The 21,296-nt window shown below is 40.4% G+C and overlaps 1 protein-coding gene across 3 annotated transcripts in view; it reads right to left on the reverse strand.

Moving 5' to 3' along the window:
* The window catches only part of LOC137127310 (plexin-A1-like), a 175,857-nt gene that overhangs the window by 77,392 nt on the left and 77,169 nt on the right, over positions 1 to 21,296 (reverse strand). For all 3 annotated transcript variants that reach the window (XM_067504146.1, XM_067504148.1, XM_067504147.1), the window contains exons 4-6: positions 17,694 to 17,834; positions 4,593 to 4,693; positions 1,985 to 2,108 (exon numbers count right to left, since the gene is read on the reverse strand). In XM_067504146.1, the coding sequence (XP_067360247.1) occupies positions 1,985 to 2,108; positions 4,593 to 4,693; positions 17,694 to 17,834 (366 nt within the window). The remainder of the gene's footprint in view (positions 1 to 1,984; positions 2,109 to 4,592; positions 4,694 to 17,693; positions 17,835 to 21,296) is intronic.

The following is a 21,296-nucleotide window of genomic DNA, read 5'->3' on the forward strand; positions in this document are numbered from 1 at the left end:
GGGAGAGAGTGAGATAATCAGTACAAGATCAATGCAAGGACATGTTGTACATGGATTCTTTTAAGATATGACATGAGGGTTAATGGGTGTTGTAATGTGAGGGACGAGGAAGTGACAGTTTCTGTGACAGTAGTGAGAAGGAAAGCAGGTGAGCACCTGAGTGTCTGCGTGTAAGAATGTGTCAGTCTATAGCTGCTAAAGCAGATGTTTTCAGATTTGAGGAGCTGCTGACAGAATTAAAGCTGATAAACACACATGCTTACAGATTTAAATGTTATACTGTAGATGGTAAGAGTAATTAAAATAAGGAAATGAAAAATACACCTACATGTAAATGTTTAAATACTGCACCTTATTGTGATAGACTTACATGACCTGGTTGCGATTTTCTGCAAGGTTTTCCTCTGATATTATCACAGTTTGCTAATGTAGACATTTTAAACACTGAAAATAACAAAAGCTGCTCCACTCCGTAGGATGTGTACTTGTAGTGTCAAAGCAATTAAATCCGAATTGCAATTTGGGTTTCAATTGCTATGACACCATTTACACTTCATAGTCTTGTCTGAATGTGATGTGCAGATGTGCCCCATTAGATTCATCAGGAAAAAAAACAGCAGAATCATTTTCTCCTGTTTTGTATATTGCAGAGGAGGATGAAAAGGAATTTATGGTAAATTAATATTGCATTTTTGAGGCAATTATTCAGAAAAGTATATTTACTCTTCAATTTTGCATGCAAGTCAAGCAAATACAGTGTGTCTCTGTTGGCTCTGCAGACTTTTATCTCTCACTCAGAGCTTAGAACAGGTAGAAAAATAACACGGCATCACAGTTAAATAACAAAACAGTGCTTTTTCCAGGGCTGACCAGTACAAAAATAATCCCACTATAATGACGATAAACACTTCTACACAATCACTCAAAGCTGCAGCTTACTGTCCCTATAGAAAGGATTCACCCCTGTTAGAAGTTGAAACTTTTTTTGAATCATCACTTTAATTGGGGTTTTGTGACAAACATTTATGAAAACCATTCTTTCATGTTCATATGGAAATATACAAAGCAATAACAACATTTTCAGTTTCCAGATAAAGATGTATTTATTCTACAATCCTTTCAACACAGTTACTTCAATCAAGTGATCTCCTTTTAAATAAAAAGGTGACTCCTTAAAAAACTATGTACACCATTGAGGTTTTAGGTGAGTTACTTTAAAGCAGGTCAATACTTAGGTATTTTCTATTTTTTTATTAAGTTGGATTACTTTGTAAAAAGGTGTCTTCACTTTGAAAAGAATAGTTTTGGGGAAATATTTGTCAAAAAGTCGAAGAAAATTGACTGTGAATCAAAAAAAGTGGTGAAAATTTCCAAAGGAGGTGAAAACTTTTTGTAAGCACAATTTTTATCTGTAATTATCAGATACTAGAGAGAGAAATACATGGGCGGATACACACACAAATAAATAAATGAGCTACAGCATGTGTGTTTACAGCTACGGGTTTATGACATGGACTCTGTGGTCAAAACAGGAACTTAGTGTGTGCATTTTTATATTTTACAAAATATACACACATTGCCTTACTGGCAAACACAGTTTGAAACAAGTTTCAAAAGCTAATGAAAGTAGTAAACTCTGGTTATAAGGTCCCATGACAGAAAACAGTGCTGCCTCAGCTTTATGCAGCATGCAGGGGAAATTGGAAACGCAGCTTTACGCACTTTGGCAACACACACAGTAGTCTGGCTGTATGGGAGAGCTAAGAAGAAGTACGGTGTTAGCTGCAGAGATGATCAAATTATTAATTCACAAATAATTTATTGTTTAGAGCCAAAACAAACCTAGAAGGTTAAACTGACCTTAGCCTAGAAATTCAAATTTAAAGGTACCCTGGGAGGATTGTGGTATGTGATCATATTTTTTCCCATGATGGCCCAGCCCTAGAAATTTCATCTGGAAACACAAATGTAGAAAGAGACATACCTGGACTTCTGACATGGTGACAGATATGTTTCTTGGCTGAACAGTGAGCTCCACACACTGCCTCTGGTCCAAGGCAAACCTCTGGGGCTCTCCTGCTCGTTCACAGCGATCCTTACGTGAACAACTATTGGAAAAGCAGAAGGATAGACACAAAGAGAAAGAGCGAGAGAGTGGGGTAATTATGAAAATTATAAAAACAAGGGTGAAGAGAAAGGAATGATAAAACCAGATGAATGATACACAGGGTGAGAGAAGGAAAGAAGACAGAGAGAGGATATGAGCAACTATTAAGCTAATATTATATTAAGATGACGAACATGCACAGCCATCACGTCACACAGAAATGGAAGCAATAATACAAGACAAATAGGCTAATAGCTTTCCCCAGCCATTACTGTAGGCCTTTACATCATTACCTTATTGGCCATGACATTTGTGCAAGACTACTAAGTAATATGAGCATTCACCCTCTCTCATCTTTTAAGTTTACAGCCCTACCCAAATCAAACTTCTTGGGAGATATACAAGCAATCATTAAAGTTTCCTAGAAACATAAAAATGATACAATTCCTACCAGGTTTACATCAATGGGGTCAGCAATTTCCCCTGCTTATTACAAGCCAACTGATCCCGCTAATAATCAGGATAAAGCCCCATATCATTGCAGTTTTACTATTAGCTATTCATAATGCATAAGCTATCACTTCACCTTCGTACTAACAACAACTGGTCCCGGTAGGAGGAAAGTGCTGATGTGGCGCTCTGAGAGGACTTAACAATAACAGGGAGGCAGAAAAAAATGCTAACTGCCTCTTCCATACAGCAGCCCCCCCAGTCCTTCATTTAGTTAGCCTTCACTCGCGCTCAGCAAGAAAAAGCTGTCACCAAAGACTCCCCTGAGAGTCACTAACCTGCACGCATGCACACGTGCACGCAAACACACACAAACAGAACATGTATGAGCAGAAATATGTTGAAGAATGTACACATTTTGTTATTATGGCCCTTTTTTTTCTCCTTTCTATTGCTTCTCTGGTGTCTGTGTGAGGTTTGGGGGAATGATGGGTGCTAATTTGCCCAGAAACACCTGCATGTGTGTGTGTCTGTCTGTGTGTGTGTGTGTGTGTGTGTGTGTGTGTGTGTGTGTGTGTGTGTGTGTGTGTGTGTGTGTGTGTGTGTGTGTGTGTGTGTGTGTGTGTGTCTGTATGTGTGTGTGTTCAATTCCACTGTTGATTGAAACCACCATGGCTCTTAATAAGATGTGGATAAAAGCACCAGAGGGCTGAAATAAGGCTTATAAATAATTTCCCTATTAATACTTGCCCATTTTGTCTGCAAGGGCCTCGGCTACATTTGGCAACACTATCAGGTAGGAAATGAACGAGCTACGTTCAAGACAAGGTCAAAACGTGCTCAAGCATAGGGTTATCACCTGTACACATCCATCGTGATTGTGTGTGTAGTTTAAAATGTGTGAGTGTGTGCTTTATCAACTGAAATGGAGAAACCCAGGTGGAGTTTGTGCCTTGAGGAATGACAGGTTGGCGATATGTTTTGTACGTTTAATTAATGCACCATGAGATGGCAATCTGCCAAATGCTTGAGGTGTTCCAAATGTGGTTTTACATCCTGTCACCTTTCAATAACACGCAACTGTTCTCCCACTCTTCTGTGTGCGTGTGCACACACACACACACACACACACACACACACACACACACACACACACACACACACACACACACACACACACACACACACACACACACACACACAAAGCCTAAAGCCAAAAGAGGCAAATCACATACAGTACAAACGGTGTTAAGTCACTACACTCATAATACATTTCATTAACAGAATTAACAAATCTCTTAAAAATCTAACCTTAAACATTAAACTAAAAGCAAATACAAGCTTTAATAAACACTAACACGAGCTGCTGGAAAAAGATTCAAAGTACTGAAACGTGTACAATTAGTAAGCAACGTTAGTACCAAACACACACCCACACGCACACAAAGGAGTGTTGGAGATACGAGCTCAAAAGCAATTCTGTTGATTGTGTTGCATTTACATGTTATTAAGAGATTTAGATGTTTAGCCAGTTAACAGACTTTCACAGGACAAATAAATCACTTTCCTGGCAGGACGCTTTGGCAATGAAGGAGTTAAGATCCCTTGTATGTATTGTAATAATGTTACTAAGTAATAGGTGTAAGAGGTATTTTGTTCCCACAAGCTGCTGAAAATCAACACAGGCCAAATTAAAAGTTGCAACTAGCTACGTATTTCCCAAACATACTTTCTTTCATGCCACTGAGCGGAAACAGTGGCAACTAAAAACAACTACAAGTATAGCATAATTAAAAAGTAATAACAGACAAAATTAAACATTAATATATGATGTCTCTGTGTTAACAAAAAGGCTCCCGAGTTTGATGTGGAATTATTCAGGTGGATGCTTTCACTCCAACATAATAAGCTGACACACAACTAAAACACCTCAGCAATTCTTTTACAATTATCTACTCCAAACTGCATCGCGCTGCACGTGAAGGGTACAGAGGTGGAGTGTGTTAATGTGAGCACAAGTGTGTGTGGCACTTACACATTGTGGAGGACGCACCATCCACAGTGAGGGTCTCTGGAGCCCAAACACTCCCCGCAAGTGGTGTACTGCTCACACCTCTCCACTGGAACTCTCACCACCTAGAGACAGAGAGACAGAGATAGGGGTGGGGGCAAAGAAGTGACGAAAGAATTATTAGTATCCACCTCGTAATAAGTTTAATTTTTTGAATGTAGATGGGTATTTGACAGCTTATCACTGATTTAATTTAAAACTAGTTTTTCTGAAAAAGTGAGACACAGACAGAAAGAGAGACCATAAGGACAGAGTGGATGGACAGGCAGACAAAGAAAGGACAAGAGACCTGCATACATGTGTTCTGGTGCATGATTCCTATCCAGCGGTGTGTGACAGCCTCCAGTCAAGCATGTGCAGAGAGGCGCAGCAGTGCATGCTGGGATACCTGACAGGTGGCCGAAGCAACAGTGCTTTGATTGACAGGTGACCTCCAAAGCAGGAAGCAGAAGAACCAGAAGACAGACCCCCAGTGTGTGTATATAAAAAGTGAATTCAAGTGTCTGAAAAGAGCCTGTGTGTGTGTGTGTGTGTGTGTGTGTGTGTGTGTGTGTGTGTGTGTGTGTGTGTGTGTGTGTGTGTCAGTCATTACAGTCACACTGGAAGTACGAGCTTGGTGATAGGCTACAGATGTTGCCTAAGAAACAAGATCAAGTGTTCAAGTTAGCCCTCCACTCTAGTTAAAGGTGATGACAGATGGTTCACAACATGGCCCCAATAGGCCTTAAAGTGTGTGCGTGTGATATTCACAAGAGATTGAGTGTGTTTAAGTGTGTGACAGACAGATTGTTAGCATATGCAAAGAATGCCAGTATGCAACAAAGTAGGCGGTTGTGTTTGCGCGTCAGTGTGTGCACATGTCGTGAAAGTGTCAGCGCCACATTCAACTTCTCTTCACCAGCAGGCCCCGGGCTGATGAGTGGCTTGATCCCCATTTCATGATGTGTATGTGTGTATCAAGTTGCCACTGCGCGACAGTTTTAACAGCAAGTCAGCTGACTGAGCGGTAAGCGACGGAATTTAACAACCCTACCCCTGGGTAACGCTATTATAGCTGGGACACACACCCACATGCACGCAGATTAAACCATGAGAACCACTTCCAAGCGGTATGTGGTACAGTGGTCATGGGCCCTAGAAGGGCTGACTTTTTTCCCCCAAGGAAGGGATGGGAGGGGGGAGACAAAGAGATGAACAGAGGGATAAGCAAAAAGAAAAACATGGCAGAAGGACAGCGAGGCCCAGGCTAAGCGATGGAGGTGGTTATTTGCAGGGCAGAAAACAGGCAAAGCAAAGCAAGGCTGGATTATTGAACTGGGGCCGAGCTTCCTCTGTGAGCTTTAAGTAAAGCAGAACTATAAGACAGATATGACATGATTGAACTCATTTATGCTCATTTATTATGTCTTACATCGGACTGGCTTTGAGGGTTCCTCATGGAATAGTACTGCTTATGCTGAAGACAGACAAAAGCGTTAGACACTGCCACTAATCCCTTCTTGTCTCCCTTTCCCCAACTATATTTACGTACTTATTTCCATTACCCTCTTCCGTGTGCGTAACTCTCTGCCCCAAAGTAGTCTCCAAGATTCATACTACAGGCCGAAACACGCCGTTACTCTTCCAATCTAAAGTCAATACAGACCTCCATACTAAAGCTTTCAAATTGGTTTTCAGCCCAGAGAGAGAAAGATGGATGCTGATGATGACAATGATTCAGACGAGCAATAGTAAGGACTGGAGGGGGTAGGGAGGGAGGTGGTCATCTAGTGGAAGTGCTGGACGGATAAATGGATGGATGGATGGATGAACAGAAGGAAAGGGAAGTGTACCAGAAGATACAGACATGCGCCAAATTGGTGAGGACACTGTGCTGAGTAGATGGGATATGGTGGCAGACGTCTGCTATATGTCATTGTCAGAAAGAGTACGAGCGTAGTTCTCATCTAAAAGAAGGATGGAAGAAGGAATCGGTGTGTCTTACATAATAAAAAGGAGCACATACTGTGTAGACAGATGTAGAGAAAACAGCTATAGTTGAAGATGGGCGATTGGATACCGTGGGAGAAAATATCGCAAGATGCCTTTGTTTGACTTAACCAAAAAACAGAAGAAAGAATAGTGGGTTCCTCGTATTGTCAGACACCAGCCGATTCCCCTTCTCTTCTTCATAAATCATTATCATAGTGATTAAGAGCTGGCTTGGTGAGCTAGCATAACCTTATCATAGCCCTGTGTAATGATAGATGTGGTCTATTGTTCACAATTGTTCCTGTACTAGTAGAGAAGACGCGTTGAGCTCTGCTGAGTGGAAGTGGCACACATCTGTTGATGTGGTAGGGGGCTGTTTTTTCCCAGCGGGGATATAAAATGCTTTACTGGAGCTTGCAATGTACTTGTATAACTGCATGTAGATCCCAAAGAAAATGTGTGCGCGCATGTGTTGGGCATGCTGCCTACCCACACACACATACCCACACTCTCTCTCCTTCTCCCTCATTCTGTGCCTCTCGATGGCTCTTTTAATGAAAACCAATTCCCGACAGCCCGCCACATTACTCCTTTAAATGACCTTATAAACCAAACCCGCCATCACCTCTCTCTTGCCATCTCCTTATTTACAATAGCATCCTCCACTGTAACTCAATTCTCCTTTCTCGCTCCTGCCTCCTCTGTTGTCAGCCCTCTGCCCCAAACACACAGTAATGCCATGACATCTTCGTTCTGCTATAAACTTTCCACCTTTCTTTTCCAATCTGTTTGTACAGAGTGCTATCACCTGCCCTTAAACATCCAGCTAACAGGCTTTGAGAGAGTCACCCCCAAACCCCTGAGGACTTGTAAAGCTTTCAACGCAGCTTTTCATTGGTTGTTAAATCTAAAGGTATAAAAAGATCACTGTAGTCTTTTTTTATACATTAAAACACAGGGAGAGTCTATAGTATGCAAGATAAAGAGGGGGCATAGCCAGAAGATATCCACTTCTCTGGGTTAAACTGTCTAGGGGAAGCAATTACAGTTTGTTTTTTGTTATATTTAGACATCTGTTTGAGACTCTACATCATGAATTAGTAACACGCCAGCCTTCTTGTTACTTTGTGTGCTTAATACTTAACCTTTATGCCTCTAGTCTTGCAGCACCTACAGTTGAAGAACTTGGTTTTACTGGCTAGCTTCTAGCAATGGAAAGGTAGGTGGTCAAGGAAAATAAAGAGCCTGCATACAGTTAGCTTTCCATCAATAAATTTAGTATGTGGGGGAAAAATGTCACATGTTCTGTAGCAAGAAAAAACATTTTCAGAAATCTCACAAACTTGTGGCTCTTTTATTGCTCCTCACAATTCCTCCAAAATTTATTCTTTAATCTAAACTAGCCACAGTAAAAGGCTAAAAAGGTTTGGAATACAAGTCCAATTAAAAATGTTCTAGTTTAACCAGCAGGAAACAATTTAGGGACAAACGGCTTCCAGAGAATAATGAAGTTAATGCTATTACCTGTCATTATCTTTCCACCCTCTGCTTTCTGTAAGCTGCTGCTAAGCACACCTACATTATTTAAATAACCATGTTTCATGGTTCCATCATTTTAACAGAGAAACTCCCTATCTGCACAGTCACTTCATGTCCCAGGGCAAAAGTGGTGTTTTAGGGATAGGGATAAAACATAGACACAACTGGACTTGTTAAACTGCAACGCCAGCTTTAAGATGTGTTGCAGCTCTGATTCCTGTGCAGTGACTCCAATCCATGCTGTCAACTTCTGCTCTGGCATCAGTGTACCATGTTTAAAATGGAACTGTTATTTGTAAATTTCCCCTTAGCTGTAAAGCAGTAACATACTTCTCAAAACAGTGTGTCCATGTGAATGAGCTGCTTCTCCAAAGCTTGGGGAGAGAGAGGGGGCGGTTGTATCAAAGGATAGGTTAGCATGTGTGCATTGACCAGACTGTAAGGGGCTTATGAGATCAATGGCTGGCTGGGAGCTCGATGTGTTGACTGAGTAGAGATAAGCAGCAAGGCAAACAAGACTAGCAGAGTTTAAAAATGAAAGAAGAGTTGCTGAAGTATGGCTTAAGACAACACGGGCAAAGTGAGACAAATATTTCAATGTCCATCGAAGAAAAACAAATTCAGTTGCGGTTCCATTCTATTTTTTGAGTAATGTCCAAAAACTAAATAGCTGTTACAGTGCAGAGTTGGTATTGACAGATCTGGCCATTGTGGTCAACTGTTTGCTGCAGGGTTGTTTAAGTGAAATGGTCGTTTATGTGTCACACTGGGAAAACACAGTGCTCCCTGTTACAGCTGTAATCTCTTTTTTTGTTTAAAACACTCCCTGCAGAACCTTGTGCACCCACTGCCCTTCCTGCCTCCTTTACTATCCTTATCTCTCTCATATTGTGTTTTGTCTGCTATTTGTCCCTAACAAGCAACTCTCTTTCATCTTTTTAATTGATCTTTTTATCCGCTCTCTCCTGCATTGAGCTTAGTTGCTCATCTGATGCATTGTTTTCCACTTTAAACCTCATCTCAGTGAAAACGAGACAGATAAAACCATTTTGTGGCACACATTGTAAGTTTAAGGATAATAAAGATGAAAACTGATGCTCTTCTCCTAAGAAACGGCTTTGTATAGATGTGCACAAACACAGGGTGACCATATTAAGATGATAACAGTGAGATTTCTCTGTGTGAGTGTGTGAGCATGATCAAACTACAGTAATGTATAGAAGCAAAATACATTATTGATCCCATGTGAATTCAAGATGCTACTACTTGGGGGTTGTTCAAGAGCATTTCAATATGTAGCCAGGGACTGATGGTGGTTTGAAAACAACCTACTTTAGCAACTGAGGCATCAGCCACCTCCATGGAAAGTGTTTAAACACATCTTTAAAGTGCTTTCAAATATCTGGATCTCTGGTTATGCTGGAGAGTAAAGTGAGGGCTGTATACACAAACTAAGAGAAAACCCAAAGTGAATTTTTTTTCAAAAACAAAGATGTTAAGCTTATTACTCTTCATTGACACAGACATTTCTAATAACTCTTCCGAAAAGAGGCAATCTCAAGCTATAGGTCAATACGCTTTCTCATTCTTTGTGTTTCCATTTGTCTATAATAGTCTGTCCTTCTTGAGAAAAGGGACTGATAGAAAGATGGAAGAAGAGTGAGAAGAACAAAGTGGAATGAGAGAGCAAAAGGGGACGAGGCAGAGATTGAAAAACAAAAGAAAACAAAGAATTGGAACAAAGAGACCACAGAGAAAGACAAAGAGGTAAATGTGACCAGCTAAGGTAGACAGGCCTAGGGGTCTTCTAATTAAGTGAGGATAGGAGAGGCTGGCTGCCTGGTAAATGACTCTGTCACTTTAGCAAATGGACTTGGTGAGGAGTGAGGAGCCACACAGCTGCCATTTCCATTAGCACGGCAGCCTACCACCATATACACAGACAGAGAGAAGCAGAGAAAAGGAAGACAAGGGAGAAAAAAGAAGACAAATACTGATTCTCTTTATTTTCTCTGGAAGTCGTGTTCATGTACAGTATGGATCGATAGGGATTGTGGAGTGCTGGCACAGAACTGAGCAGAATAGACGAAATCTGTCAGGCCAACTTTTAGCTATGCTGCCCTCTAAATGACAGTCGTGTTTTAAAGCTTTTGAAATAACACAAAACATTAATATGTAAAACTAGTTGTTTTAACAAAGCACTGTAAAAAACAAATTCAATGACATTACAACCATTCTTTATAACCATCATTATGTTTTTCTATGTCATCAGCCAATGTTGAATTATGTCTATATAAATTATAGAACGCAATACAGTCAGCCACAGTGAGGCACACACTTGACTTGCCTCAGTTAGATTAAAATTTAAAAGCATTAGTCAAGTTATTTAATATTGCACAATGGATAAAACTGATGCAACAATAGGAGACAAATCCCAGGCTTTAGAAAGTACTTCGGGTCAAGCTCAGACAAAACAAAAAAGAATCTGAAGCTCCAGGCTTCCAGTTTGTAATAATAATGCATGTCTCTAAGCTCAAACAAAGGTAACCCTTATGACATCATCAGGGTTGTTTTCCAGGTTTGACAAAGACTGAGAAAGTGAGGACAACCAAAGATACCATCAAAAGTTTAAAAGAAAAAGTCTTGAGTGTACTGTGGCTTTTACTGTTAAAAACTATGGACAAATGTTTCAACACATCTTTTGACTCTTCAGAGTCAAACTGTCTGTACAGAAAGTTTATGCTTGATCTTTAACCATTCTGCTAACTGATACATGACATAAATCGTTTAACAACCAAAAGACTGCGCAACATGTGCCTGCTTCATTAAAAATTAATCTTGTTGATCAATTTTAGAAAAGTCACCTTAGGTATTGGAATTCAAAATTCTAATTGAAAAAACTTGTTAAAATAATCAATGACGAAAATAATTGAGAGTTGCATCCCCTGTTACTATGCATGATCACTTTCCAACTGAATTCATTAATATCACGTTCTTGCTTTTTGTAATTTCTGGCAGTGAACACTAGAAGAAAATTTGTTATTCCACTTTTTCAATCAGTTTACCCCCATTTTATATTTCATAACTGTGTGTGACGGGGCCTGCTGGGCATGAATTTAAAAAGAAATCTGACTCAGATTCAAAACAATTCCCTGCGCTGTCATGCATGAGCGACATTTTATTGTTCTACCCAGTGTGCCTTGTGGTTAAGGCACGAGACTGATACAGGGATGTGCCACTCGAAGGGGTTCCGTGGGCCACGCCAGCTTTTGATTGGCCTCATTCCATGACAATCTATCTGAGCCACATCTTTCTGCCCCAATCAGTGTCAAGCAACAGGAGGACCGATTGTATGGCCAATTGATAGTGATTGAGAAGAAAAAGGAGGAGAGAGAGATAGAAGGAGAGAGAAACCATTAACCTCTTTATCCATCTTGCTCGGCTTTCTAACCCTATCAGTCTGCTCTATCACGCTATCCTTTGGGAAAAGACGGCGGAGTAAAACAGAGAAAGATGAGAGAAAGACGGAGCTATCTAGTGACAGCTAGACTTCCATTAGGACCGATAGCATCACACCCAAGACAAGTGTCGGAGCACACTATTCTGATGGGGTACGCTCACACTCAATCAAGCCCACATTTCTTACTCTTTTTTTGTATGTTTTTTTTTTTTTTAATGGGAAAAGCCACAAGAGAGAGTGACAAAACAGAAGAGGAGGCAGGGAGGAAAAACAGGAAACATGAGAGAATAAGAGAAGTGAAGATATTAAGAGTCACAGACAACATCCCTCTCAGACTGATGATGTATTGTGATCCATCTCCACACATATTCGCTACTGTCTTCTTTTACTGAATCACTGAGTCAAGCACATGAAGATGCATTTACTGTTTTGTTCTGATCAATGTCCATCCCTTTTCTGGATCAAGCATCTTATTCTACCCAAACAATATAATCAAAGACTTAGTTCACCATACAAAAAGCAACAAATTCACTACATTTAGATGCTCATATTTAAAAAAAACCAAATATTTGGTGTTTTACTTGAAATAAACTAAGTAATCAAATAATAAATCAATTATCTGTTTACCTGCTCATTGTTCTTCTTTTGATTTTTTTTCATATTTAACTAGTATCAGTTTTAACTGGTAACTGGTATTTAACTGGTTTTTTATGTCTTGTCAATATTCTAACCCTTTTTTTAGATTATAATATATAAACACATATTTAATAAATGTAGCAAATCTATATTAGATTAGTAAAGATATGCATACTTCTGGGTTCAGATGGCATCCTATTACATGCCACTTCACAATAAAGGGATGCAAACCTTTGCAACCAACTGTAAATTGTAGTTTGGCTGCTCTCTCTCCTCTAAGATATAATTCTATTCAACAAGTCTTAAGACATGACATGCATTGCAAAGCAGATTTTAGTTCTATTTTATTAACAAATATTACACAATGACAGTCCACACATGTAAATGTTGAAATGTTGACATCTTCAGGTGAGTGTTTACTAATCTAGGACTACCCAATAATGTGTATGCATTGTGTGCATGTTGGCTCTGTCCTTGAGATCACAAATGTCTATAATGGTTTGAACTCTTGTAATTTAGTGCAATATACCTACATGGTTACACTGCTACACCGCATGTCTCCATTCTAGTGACTGTTCCCTTGTCATCACCTCGCTGCACCAGGCCTATTAACATTTACATAACAATGACCATTTCCCCGCTCAAAGTCCGAGTATGCATGGGCAGTACTGAATATGTGTGTGTGTGTGTGTGTGTGTGTGTGTGTGTGTGTGCGTGCGTGCGCGCATGCATGGAGGAAGGGACATGTATTCTTTGTTCTGTCAAGTCAGCGAATGAAAAAGATGAAACTACAACTAGTCTCATAAATCTAAATGCACAGACCAGATACTTTGTACTGTTAGTTCATGAACAAAACTGAAGAAAATATAAAGTTCTTCTCTTAAATCAATTTGGGCAAATCACAGTTGCTGAGTGCTACACGTACTCATCGAATTATAAAGCAAAATGTCAGCCAACAATGGCTGATGTTTAAACACTACATTATGCGCTTGTTAACTTCTTCAGTCGGCCAGAGTTTGATAAATTGTGGAAAATTCATCTTTGAGCTACTTAGAACTGACTGATTAGCTGTATCTAGTTCACTACAATGTCAGCGTTGATTGATACAAACAGCTGCTTATTATGTGTGTTGTCAATCTGTGCTAATGTGTTTGCTAACGAGATTGGCAGCAAACCAGTAATATGTTAATGTAAATAGATCCACACACACACACACACACAAAGGATTGATGTCTGATAAAATCCTATGGGTAAGATATTACTTGATGAGGCCTTGTTGTGAGAGCCAGCAACACAATACAGACAAGCGTTTGCCGTTATAACGATTCACAACCAAAAGCTTGTGAATGGCCCAAGAACTTTGTGTGTACATGTGCGATTGACTGAATGCACATTCCTTGGAGGCCTGAGAGTCTTGGTGAATTGTGGAGGAGGAACTTTGTTTCAGACACCAAATGAAAAGTCAGGCGATGATCGCACACGCACGCACGCACGCACGCACCCAGACGTATGTTTGAATGCTGCATATGTTTAGAAATCCATATGCCTACAAATAAGAGCAGATGTGGTTGGACACAGGAACCATCCCTGGTACAAAACGCAATTGAGACACACACACTCACACAAAGTAAATCCCAATGTAGCATCCTTAAACAGAGGTTGTCTGCATCTAGATAATACAAATCTTCCCTCCACTGTATCAAGCCATCCGAGTCCTTCTTGTCTGTTCCCAGGATCCTCGCTCTCTCCAGATGAATATGAAGATGAATATTCATGCTTTCAGCAAGCTGCCAGCACTGTTCACCATATCAATATTACAGTACGGTTGTTATCAAAAGAACAAGGATGTGCCTGTCCGTGTGTGGGACAACTGAGGCTATGTGTGTGTGTGCAGCTGTGGCATGAAATTCACTCTGAGCTTTCTATCTTATTTGGCTTTAAAACAGATGAGGACGGTCTTAAATGAGCCAAGACACCATGAGATGATTTAGCACTGTGGCAGTTTTTGCACAAAAGAGAGTCGCTTCAAAACCTTACAGACTTCAAAGACTGATGCTTTTCTGAAACTTTCACTTTTCTGTGAACAGAATAAAAACTTTACCTAATAAGCAAACGCTAAACGAAGTTTGCTTCTCTGGGAGTAAATATCTTCAATAAACAACATGTAGGAATATTGTGTGTTTGCGTGTGTGTGTGTGTGTGTGTGTGTGTGTGTGTGTGTGTGTGTGTGTGTGTGTAGAGAGAGTGCAAGAATGGATCCTTATTGATAATGTCAACATTTGTAAAATGTCAGCTTGTGCCGACCGAAGCCAAATGTCCAAATTTGATAAAAAAAAAATAGCAACAGGCACACAGTAAACATAGACCCACTGACTGCAAACTGATTTAAATTTCCTGTAATAACATACTGTCTCATCAAACACACACACAGCATGCCGCCCTCTCCTGCTGTCATATCCTCCATTGATAATAATGACAGTGATGAATATAGCTGGAACAGAGCAAGTCATAAATCACAGGGCCTCGCCCTTAACTCTGACTCACCACCTGTGCTTCGCGGGTAGGGGGTGGGGGGGTGGGGTTCTGTGTGAGTGCGCGTGTGACAACAGGGCAAAGAAAGGAGGACTTGTCGTGGGATACGCATCAGTGGATATGTCCAGTGACACCTTAATGTGCTTGGCTTGTCTGAGGAACCCCCCATAGGAATCCAGCTACACACACAGCGTTCACGTTGCAGGATGAGAGAAGAGCTTTGTGTGTCTCTAATTCACAAGAAATTACAAAAAAAAAAAGGAAGAGAGTTTTATTCTTTATGAAAGCTTACTGATGTGTATGTGTGTACAGAAGCAGATGTGTCTTTGTGTATTACAGTAGCATCCTCCATTATTTCAAAACCCGACTACCATCGTCGCTCAACTTCTGAACCTGCCCTTTAACCATTTATCCTCAACTGCACAATTTTCAACCTCTGGCTTCTTAGAGCAAGACACCAACTCTGTGTCTGTGTACGTATGCGCACCGCAGCCCAGTCACAGATTTATCCAAGTAGCGATGGGGGTGGTGGGGCATAGCTGGATGATGGAGGACAGAGGATAAAGATGAGGGTAGGATAGAGGGCTAGAGAAGGGAATTGCTCCCTCTAGTCATTAGTGTTGTAAAGGGGGTTTAACTAAGAGTCTGGCAACCACAATTTCCCCGTTCTGCTAAACCCGAGCCTGCTAACCATTAATGGGGATCAATCGCACAGTGAGATGAAGGTGAGTTATGTGTGTGAGAGAGAGAATGTGGGGGGAGTTCTGAAGAAAAAGGGCATGGAGAGAACGTCCTTCAGCTTAAATGGGTTTATTGCGGTATGTGCGTGAAGTGTGTGAGCCTGAGTATGTGTTCTTGCCTTGTCTGCAAGTAAAGATGTACATGTGTGTGCCTCATGCCCCTAGCCCCCCCTGGAGTAGTGGAGCAGGATACTAGGTCACAAGCACACACAAAACACTCGAGTGTTTTCACAAGTTCAGAATATTCAAAAATGGCCAGTGTAACAGTTCCCATGTAATTATATGGCGAAATACACATTTCTGACTCGGTATGTGAGTGTGATGTTAGTTTCTACAAATATTTCTAGCAATGTGTATCAGCTAGTGGACGGTTTATCTACAACTTTACTATCAAGCAGACTGAGAGAAGGGATACATTTTATGTTTCAGCAGCAACAACTAGTACCATACCTCATAAATACCCCCAAATCTAAAGCCTAATGCTTGGATAGATTCATGTGTACTTATTTTTGCTCTGATCTAAACTTTTCTTGATTTTATTTTTCTTAAGTTGTTTTATGTCTGCTTAGATCACCTTAACATTAGTTTAGATACCAACATCTCAGTTTTAAAATTATCCAACTATAACAGCAGTGTATTCAAAGATTATCTATTTAATCAATGCAGCTTCAGCCATGAACGACTTGCCTTTGGCAAATACAGTGTTTTATGGCCAAGCTTGACTTGACTCACCTCAGACAACAGACCTCAGACATGCGTCTCACTCTTTTTAATCAGTCTTTCCACAAAGCCTGTTTTAGATCTATTAAATACAGACATATTCATATCATGTACAACCCTCACTTTTCCTCCAGCCTACCCCCCACCCCCACCTCCATCTCTATCTCTACTTCCTTCACTCACCACACTAATGAGACAGAAAAACGAGGGAAGCAGCTGGGCCTGGGGAGCGAAAGAGATGCGACATGCTCTCCTCCGCTTGCCCCCTCCCCTTCCTCTCCCCTGTCTTACTATCAAAGTATACACAGCCCTCGCCAGTGGTGGAGCTGGTAATGACCGCAGGCACACATATACACACACGCACGCACAAGTATGCACACATGCACGCAGACACACACGTGACAAACTCCATATGTCTGTGTGTGTTTGGATAATTAACCATAATGGCAGTAATGTACAGGTCTTTATTTCATTGGGTGACCAAATTTGTAGAGTGCTCAAAACTTTAAAGGGCTTTTTGAGGACTAAGCTTTTAATGATTAAGGTTAGAATTAGGTGGAGGATAGGCCAAATGCTGGAGTTGGGACAGCTGAGTAAGGGGCTACAACAATAGTAGGAAGAAAACTGTGTATGTTGCTTTGATAGAAGTTGCTGTGTGAATTGTAAAGTGGGTAGGAGGGTTAAAATTTTCAGCAACTAACAGCTAATAGGAGCTGAAGTCTGCTCTAGACATTTGGTGATGTGCACTCTTGACCACATGACAGTTACAGCTATGCAATGCAACAGATTACAGTGTGTATGTGTGTATAGGTTGGGTAATAGTCTGTGTTGTCATGTTTTTTTATGTCTCCATTGTTTGCACTGATCACCTCTGGTGGCAGAATTGATCTGATAACTTTCTCTTTCATCACACATTTTAAATCTCAATCCATCGCACAGCACAGCCTTCTTATTAACCTGTATGTTGGTTTCGATTTTATCAATGAAATTTTCATGAAAGAAAGAAAAAAAAGTCTGCCCGCAGCACCAATTTGGTTGTGGAAATTTTCCTTCCCTCCTTTGTCACTCCATCTTTCTAATTTCCCATATTGGGAAAAAATAATATTCAGCATTAGTGGCTTCATTCATTGATAGTTGATCTGACTGCCAATTGGCACAAGCCTATGTGCCCATTTCTTTGTGTGTGCACACAGGCTTGTGGATGGACAAATAAAATATGTAAGTGGAGACATATGGGTTAACAAGGATAGCCCTGTGCCATCACCCGTGGTAACTGTTACACTGAGACAAGCTGGACATGAAGCTAATGATGGCTACAGCACTACAGCATACAGTTTCATAAATTTGATTCAAAGTGGCTTGTTATGCTGCCATTAGGTTCCTGCATCTCAGCTGCACAGAGTTTGTGAGTGGATGGGTGTTTATATTTGTGCATATTTTTGTGTTTGTCTTCAACACTGAACCCACCTGTCTGTCGGTCAGAGTGTAGATGTACTGCTGGTCTGGGCTGAACAGCATGTCTCTCAGTAAGGCATTGCCTGCCTCACTTACGGTCACCTTCTCATATAACACTGCTGGATGATTGGGACTCACAGAGTTGACCAGGATCTGCATGCAGACACAGAAAAAACACATTTAGAAACAGGAATAATCTTATGAAAAATCTTAAAGTGCTTTAAAGCCTTAAATTTCTGCAGCAATGTAGGTCACCATTGACTGTAATGACTCTTATCAGGCATTATGAAAACTAGCACTGCTAGTGTAAAATTGCAAACCGTGTAGAACAGCAATTTGCAGTAGTATATTTGTAATATTATTGCAATAACACCTCCCAGCACCTTTAAAAACATTTACAGTAAAAGCCTTCAAAAATAAAAGCGATGAAGCTCAAAGGGTGGGATGTCTTCATTTAAAGCAGCTGCAGGCAGGACTGAATGAAACAGTTCTGACTGCTACCTTGATAATTGTCTTGATACAGTATTAAAGCTAAAAATAATGTGACAATGATAAAATAATGTTACTTTTATTATACATCAAACACACTGTAGCAATTTCCTCTATATTTGCAGCATCTACAAGTACAAAGGCACAATGAAACACCACGATATATTCATATTTTTATCTACATCTCATCTCCCTTTATACCCCTGCTCCCTCTATAATATCCATACCCAAAAATAAATAAATAAATAACAAACTACACTGCACTTTTCCCCCCAAACCAAAATCTCAGGAAATAGGCTGCATTCACTTCAGCAGTAACAGGTGGTTATTATTATAGTGGTAGGCAGCGCATCAGAATTTTGAAAATAGGTTGAAAGCGCCTACTATTTTTAAAAAATGTTTTTGTCCTTTCGGCTTATCCCATGGGTTCAGGGTCACTGCAGCCATGTGAATGGCTTAACAGAAAGGCTGCTTTAATAGCAGTATTGAATGTATCATTATTGTGAACTGAGACATGATTACAGAGGTAGATGTATAGAAAGGAACATTATTGACTGGATAATGGTGTTATTACAACTCCAGAAAAGACATTTCTATTCAATACCTGGGAGGAACCAATGAAAACACCCTTAAAAGTGAAATTATGACAAGAGGTGATGTGTATGAAAACACTGTATTCCAGTATTAAGCCCAAAGAAAATAATAGTGAAGCACTACCTTGCGGTTTCATTGAAAACTTAATCACCCAGTGCACCAAGTATAACCATTTATCTCACAGAGAAAGCAAGAAGGCACATGCACGCACACGTATGCAGACACTCACATTTTCTTTGTGAGCTTTGGCAAATAATTTGCCCAGATATGGAAAGTAATGGTGCAGATAGAAGATAGGAGATTGGCTGGTCAGGGTGGCTGTAAGCCAAAGTCTTCTCTGCAGTGATTGGGGGGGGGGAAGGGTGAAGAGGGTGTGTGTCAACCTCCACTGCTATCAGTCCACAGTGACAAGGAAGGGACAGCAGACAATGATTAGCTGGAAAATTATACTGAACACATGCACACATTATATAAAGTATATAATACAGCATACACACACACACACACACACACACGAGAGGCGCCAAAAAGGTTCACACCCAGATGAATGAGAAATGACAGAAGAAAAAACACAGACACATGCAGACGATGATGGATATGCATACTCTAATGGGTGTTTCGATAGTTATGAGCGTGTACATAGACAGAAAGAGAAACACCCGGGTGGACGATCAGTCGCACACTTGGCAATGAAAGAATTTATTTACAATTTCACCAAAAGAAACCAGGGGCAACAATCCCATTATCTCACAGTGTCTGTGTGTGTGTGTACGCGCCAGGGAGAGAGTGAGAGAGCGAGAGAGAGGCAGAGAAAGATGGAGAGATACAGAGAGAGAACGAGCTCATAAGGCTGTGATAAAGCACTGGAGATGAGAGGAAATATGGATGTTATTATCTAGATAATGGCTCTGTAAACAAAGGATACATTTCATTCATGGATGGCTCACACCTAGACAACCTCACACACACACACACACACACACACACACACACACACACACACACACACACACACAGTTTTTAAGTACAGACAACAACAATAAGGAATTCTTCGGGCTGACACACACAGAGGTGAAAAATAGTTTTTGTTTCGTGGGCCCACACCATAATTTTCTCCCTCTCTCACGCACAAAAAAAATTGTCTCTACAGTTGGCAGTCATATCCATTTATCTCACCCAAGTCCAGTTCACTGGCTAATGACAAGTTCCAGTCCACACAAAGCCACTCTAATACAGGAAATGAAAGTATGTCTTTCTATCAGCCTTCTTATTTTATGTCTGTGTCCATCTGCTTGTCTGTCTGTGCATCTTCCAATCTGTAGAATCTCAAATTTACCAACTGTTTCTTTATAGTTTATCTCACTTTGTCAATATCAATCCATGCTTACTCTGCTGTCTTTATTAGCTTTCGGGACTTTGTTTCACTTGATTCTGTTCCTACCCATTCCCCTTCCTTAAGAGGAGCAGTTCATATTCAGTGTTAACTTCTGAAGAAAAAATAATGTGTGTAGAATGCAAGTAAGGTGAGAAAAAACAAAAACAGAGAAGTGGGCGAGTGAGAGTAGGTGACGTGTGAAAACAACAGGTAATAAATCGTCTCAAATAAATTTAATCTACAGGCGCTGCAGAATGGCCTTAGAATATAGGAACCAGAGAGTGAACAAAGGACTGTGGAATATCTAGGATGGATGGACGGACGTTTCTCTAATTGAATCGAACTAAGCGGTGCCTGGCCTTACAATCAAATAATCTATTTAGGAGCCGTTTAGAGCTTCTATTAGCAGAGCTTACTGTATACAAATACATGTGCAACTGTGTGACTGTGAATAGTACAGTTTAACCACCTGTAATCTATTAACATGCACAAACTTGTTTTGTATGAAGTCGGCATGTCACTGCCCTAAAAGAGCTAAGTCAACTTCACAGAGCTAGCGTGAACAAAAAGAAACAATTGCATCTGCCTTCGTCGCCTTATGTCTGAGATGACACGTGAACGCACGAAAAACACGACGGCCAATGAGAACATAGCACACATGTTCAGACTAGTCAAAGCAGTATTATCTTATGATTTTCATCCCGCTCTACCTCACCACAGATCACAGATAACTGCTTTAATCAAGGATAAATCTGATAAGACACAAATTGTACTGCCTTTATTAATACAGTGGTCTCATCAAATGCACTGATTCACAAAGTTAAACAGCCAATCACATCTGTCTCTCTCATTGATGAGACCAACTCTAATTCCTAAAAAGCCACCTACATGGTTTTTGATAGGGGTCTGACTAGTGCTGACCGCTGCCCTGCTGTCACAGCCCTTACATACATTTACACGCACACCTTTGTATGAATGTGTGTAAGCCAAGTCAAGAAAATCAATGCATTTGACTGTGATGATGATTTAGGGAGACACGGTTACGTTTTCATTGTCTGCTCTGTACTGCTTAGCTTTCCACTAAGTGGTTGACAGATAGATTTAAAAAAAAAAAAAAAAAAAGATCCTGCGCTTGTGTTTTCAGAAAAGGAACAATC

This window comes from Channa argus, chromosome 5, assembly GCF_033026475.1.
Source record: "Channa argus isolate prfri chromosome 5, Channa argus male v1.0, whole genome shotgun sequence".
NCBI lineage: Eukaryota > Metazoa > Chordata > Actinopteri > Anabantiformes > Channidae > Channa > Channa argus.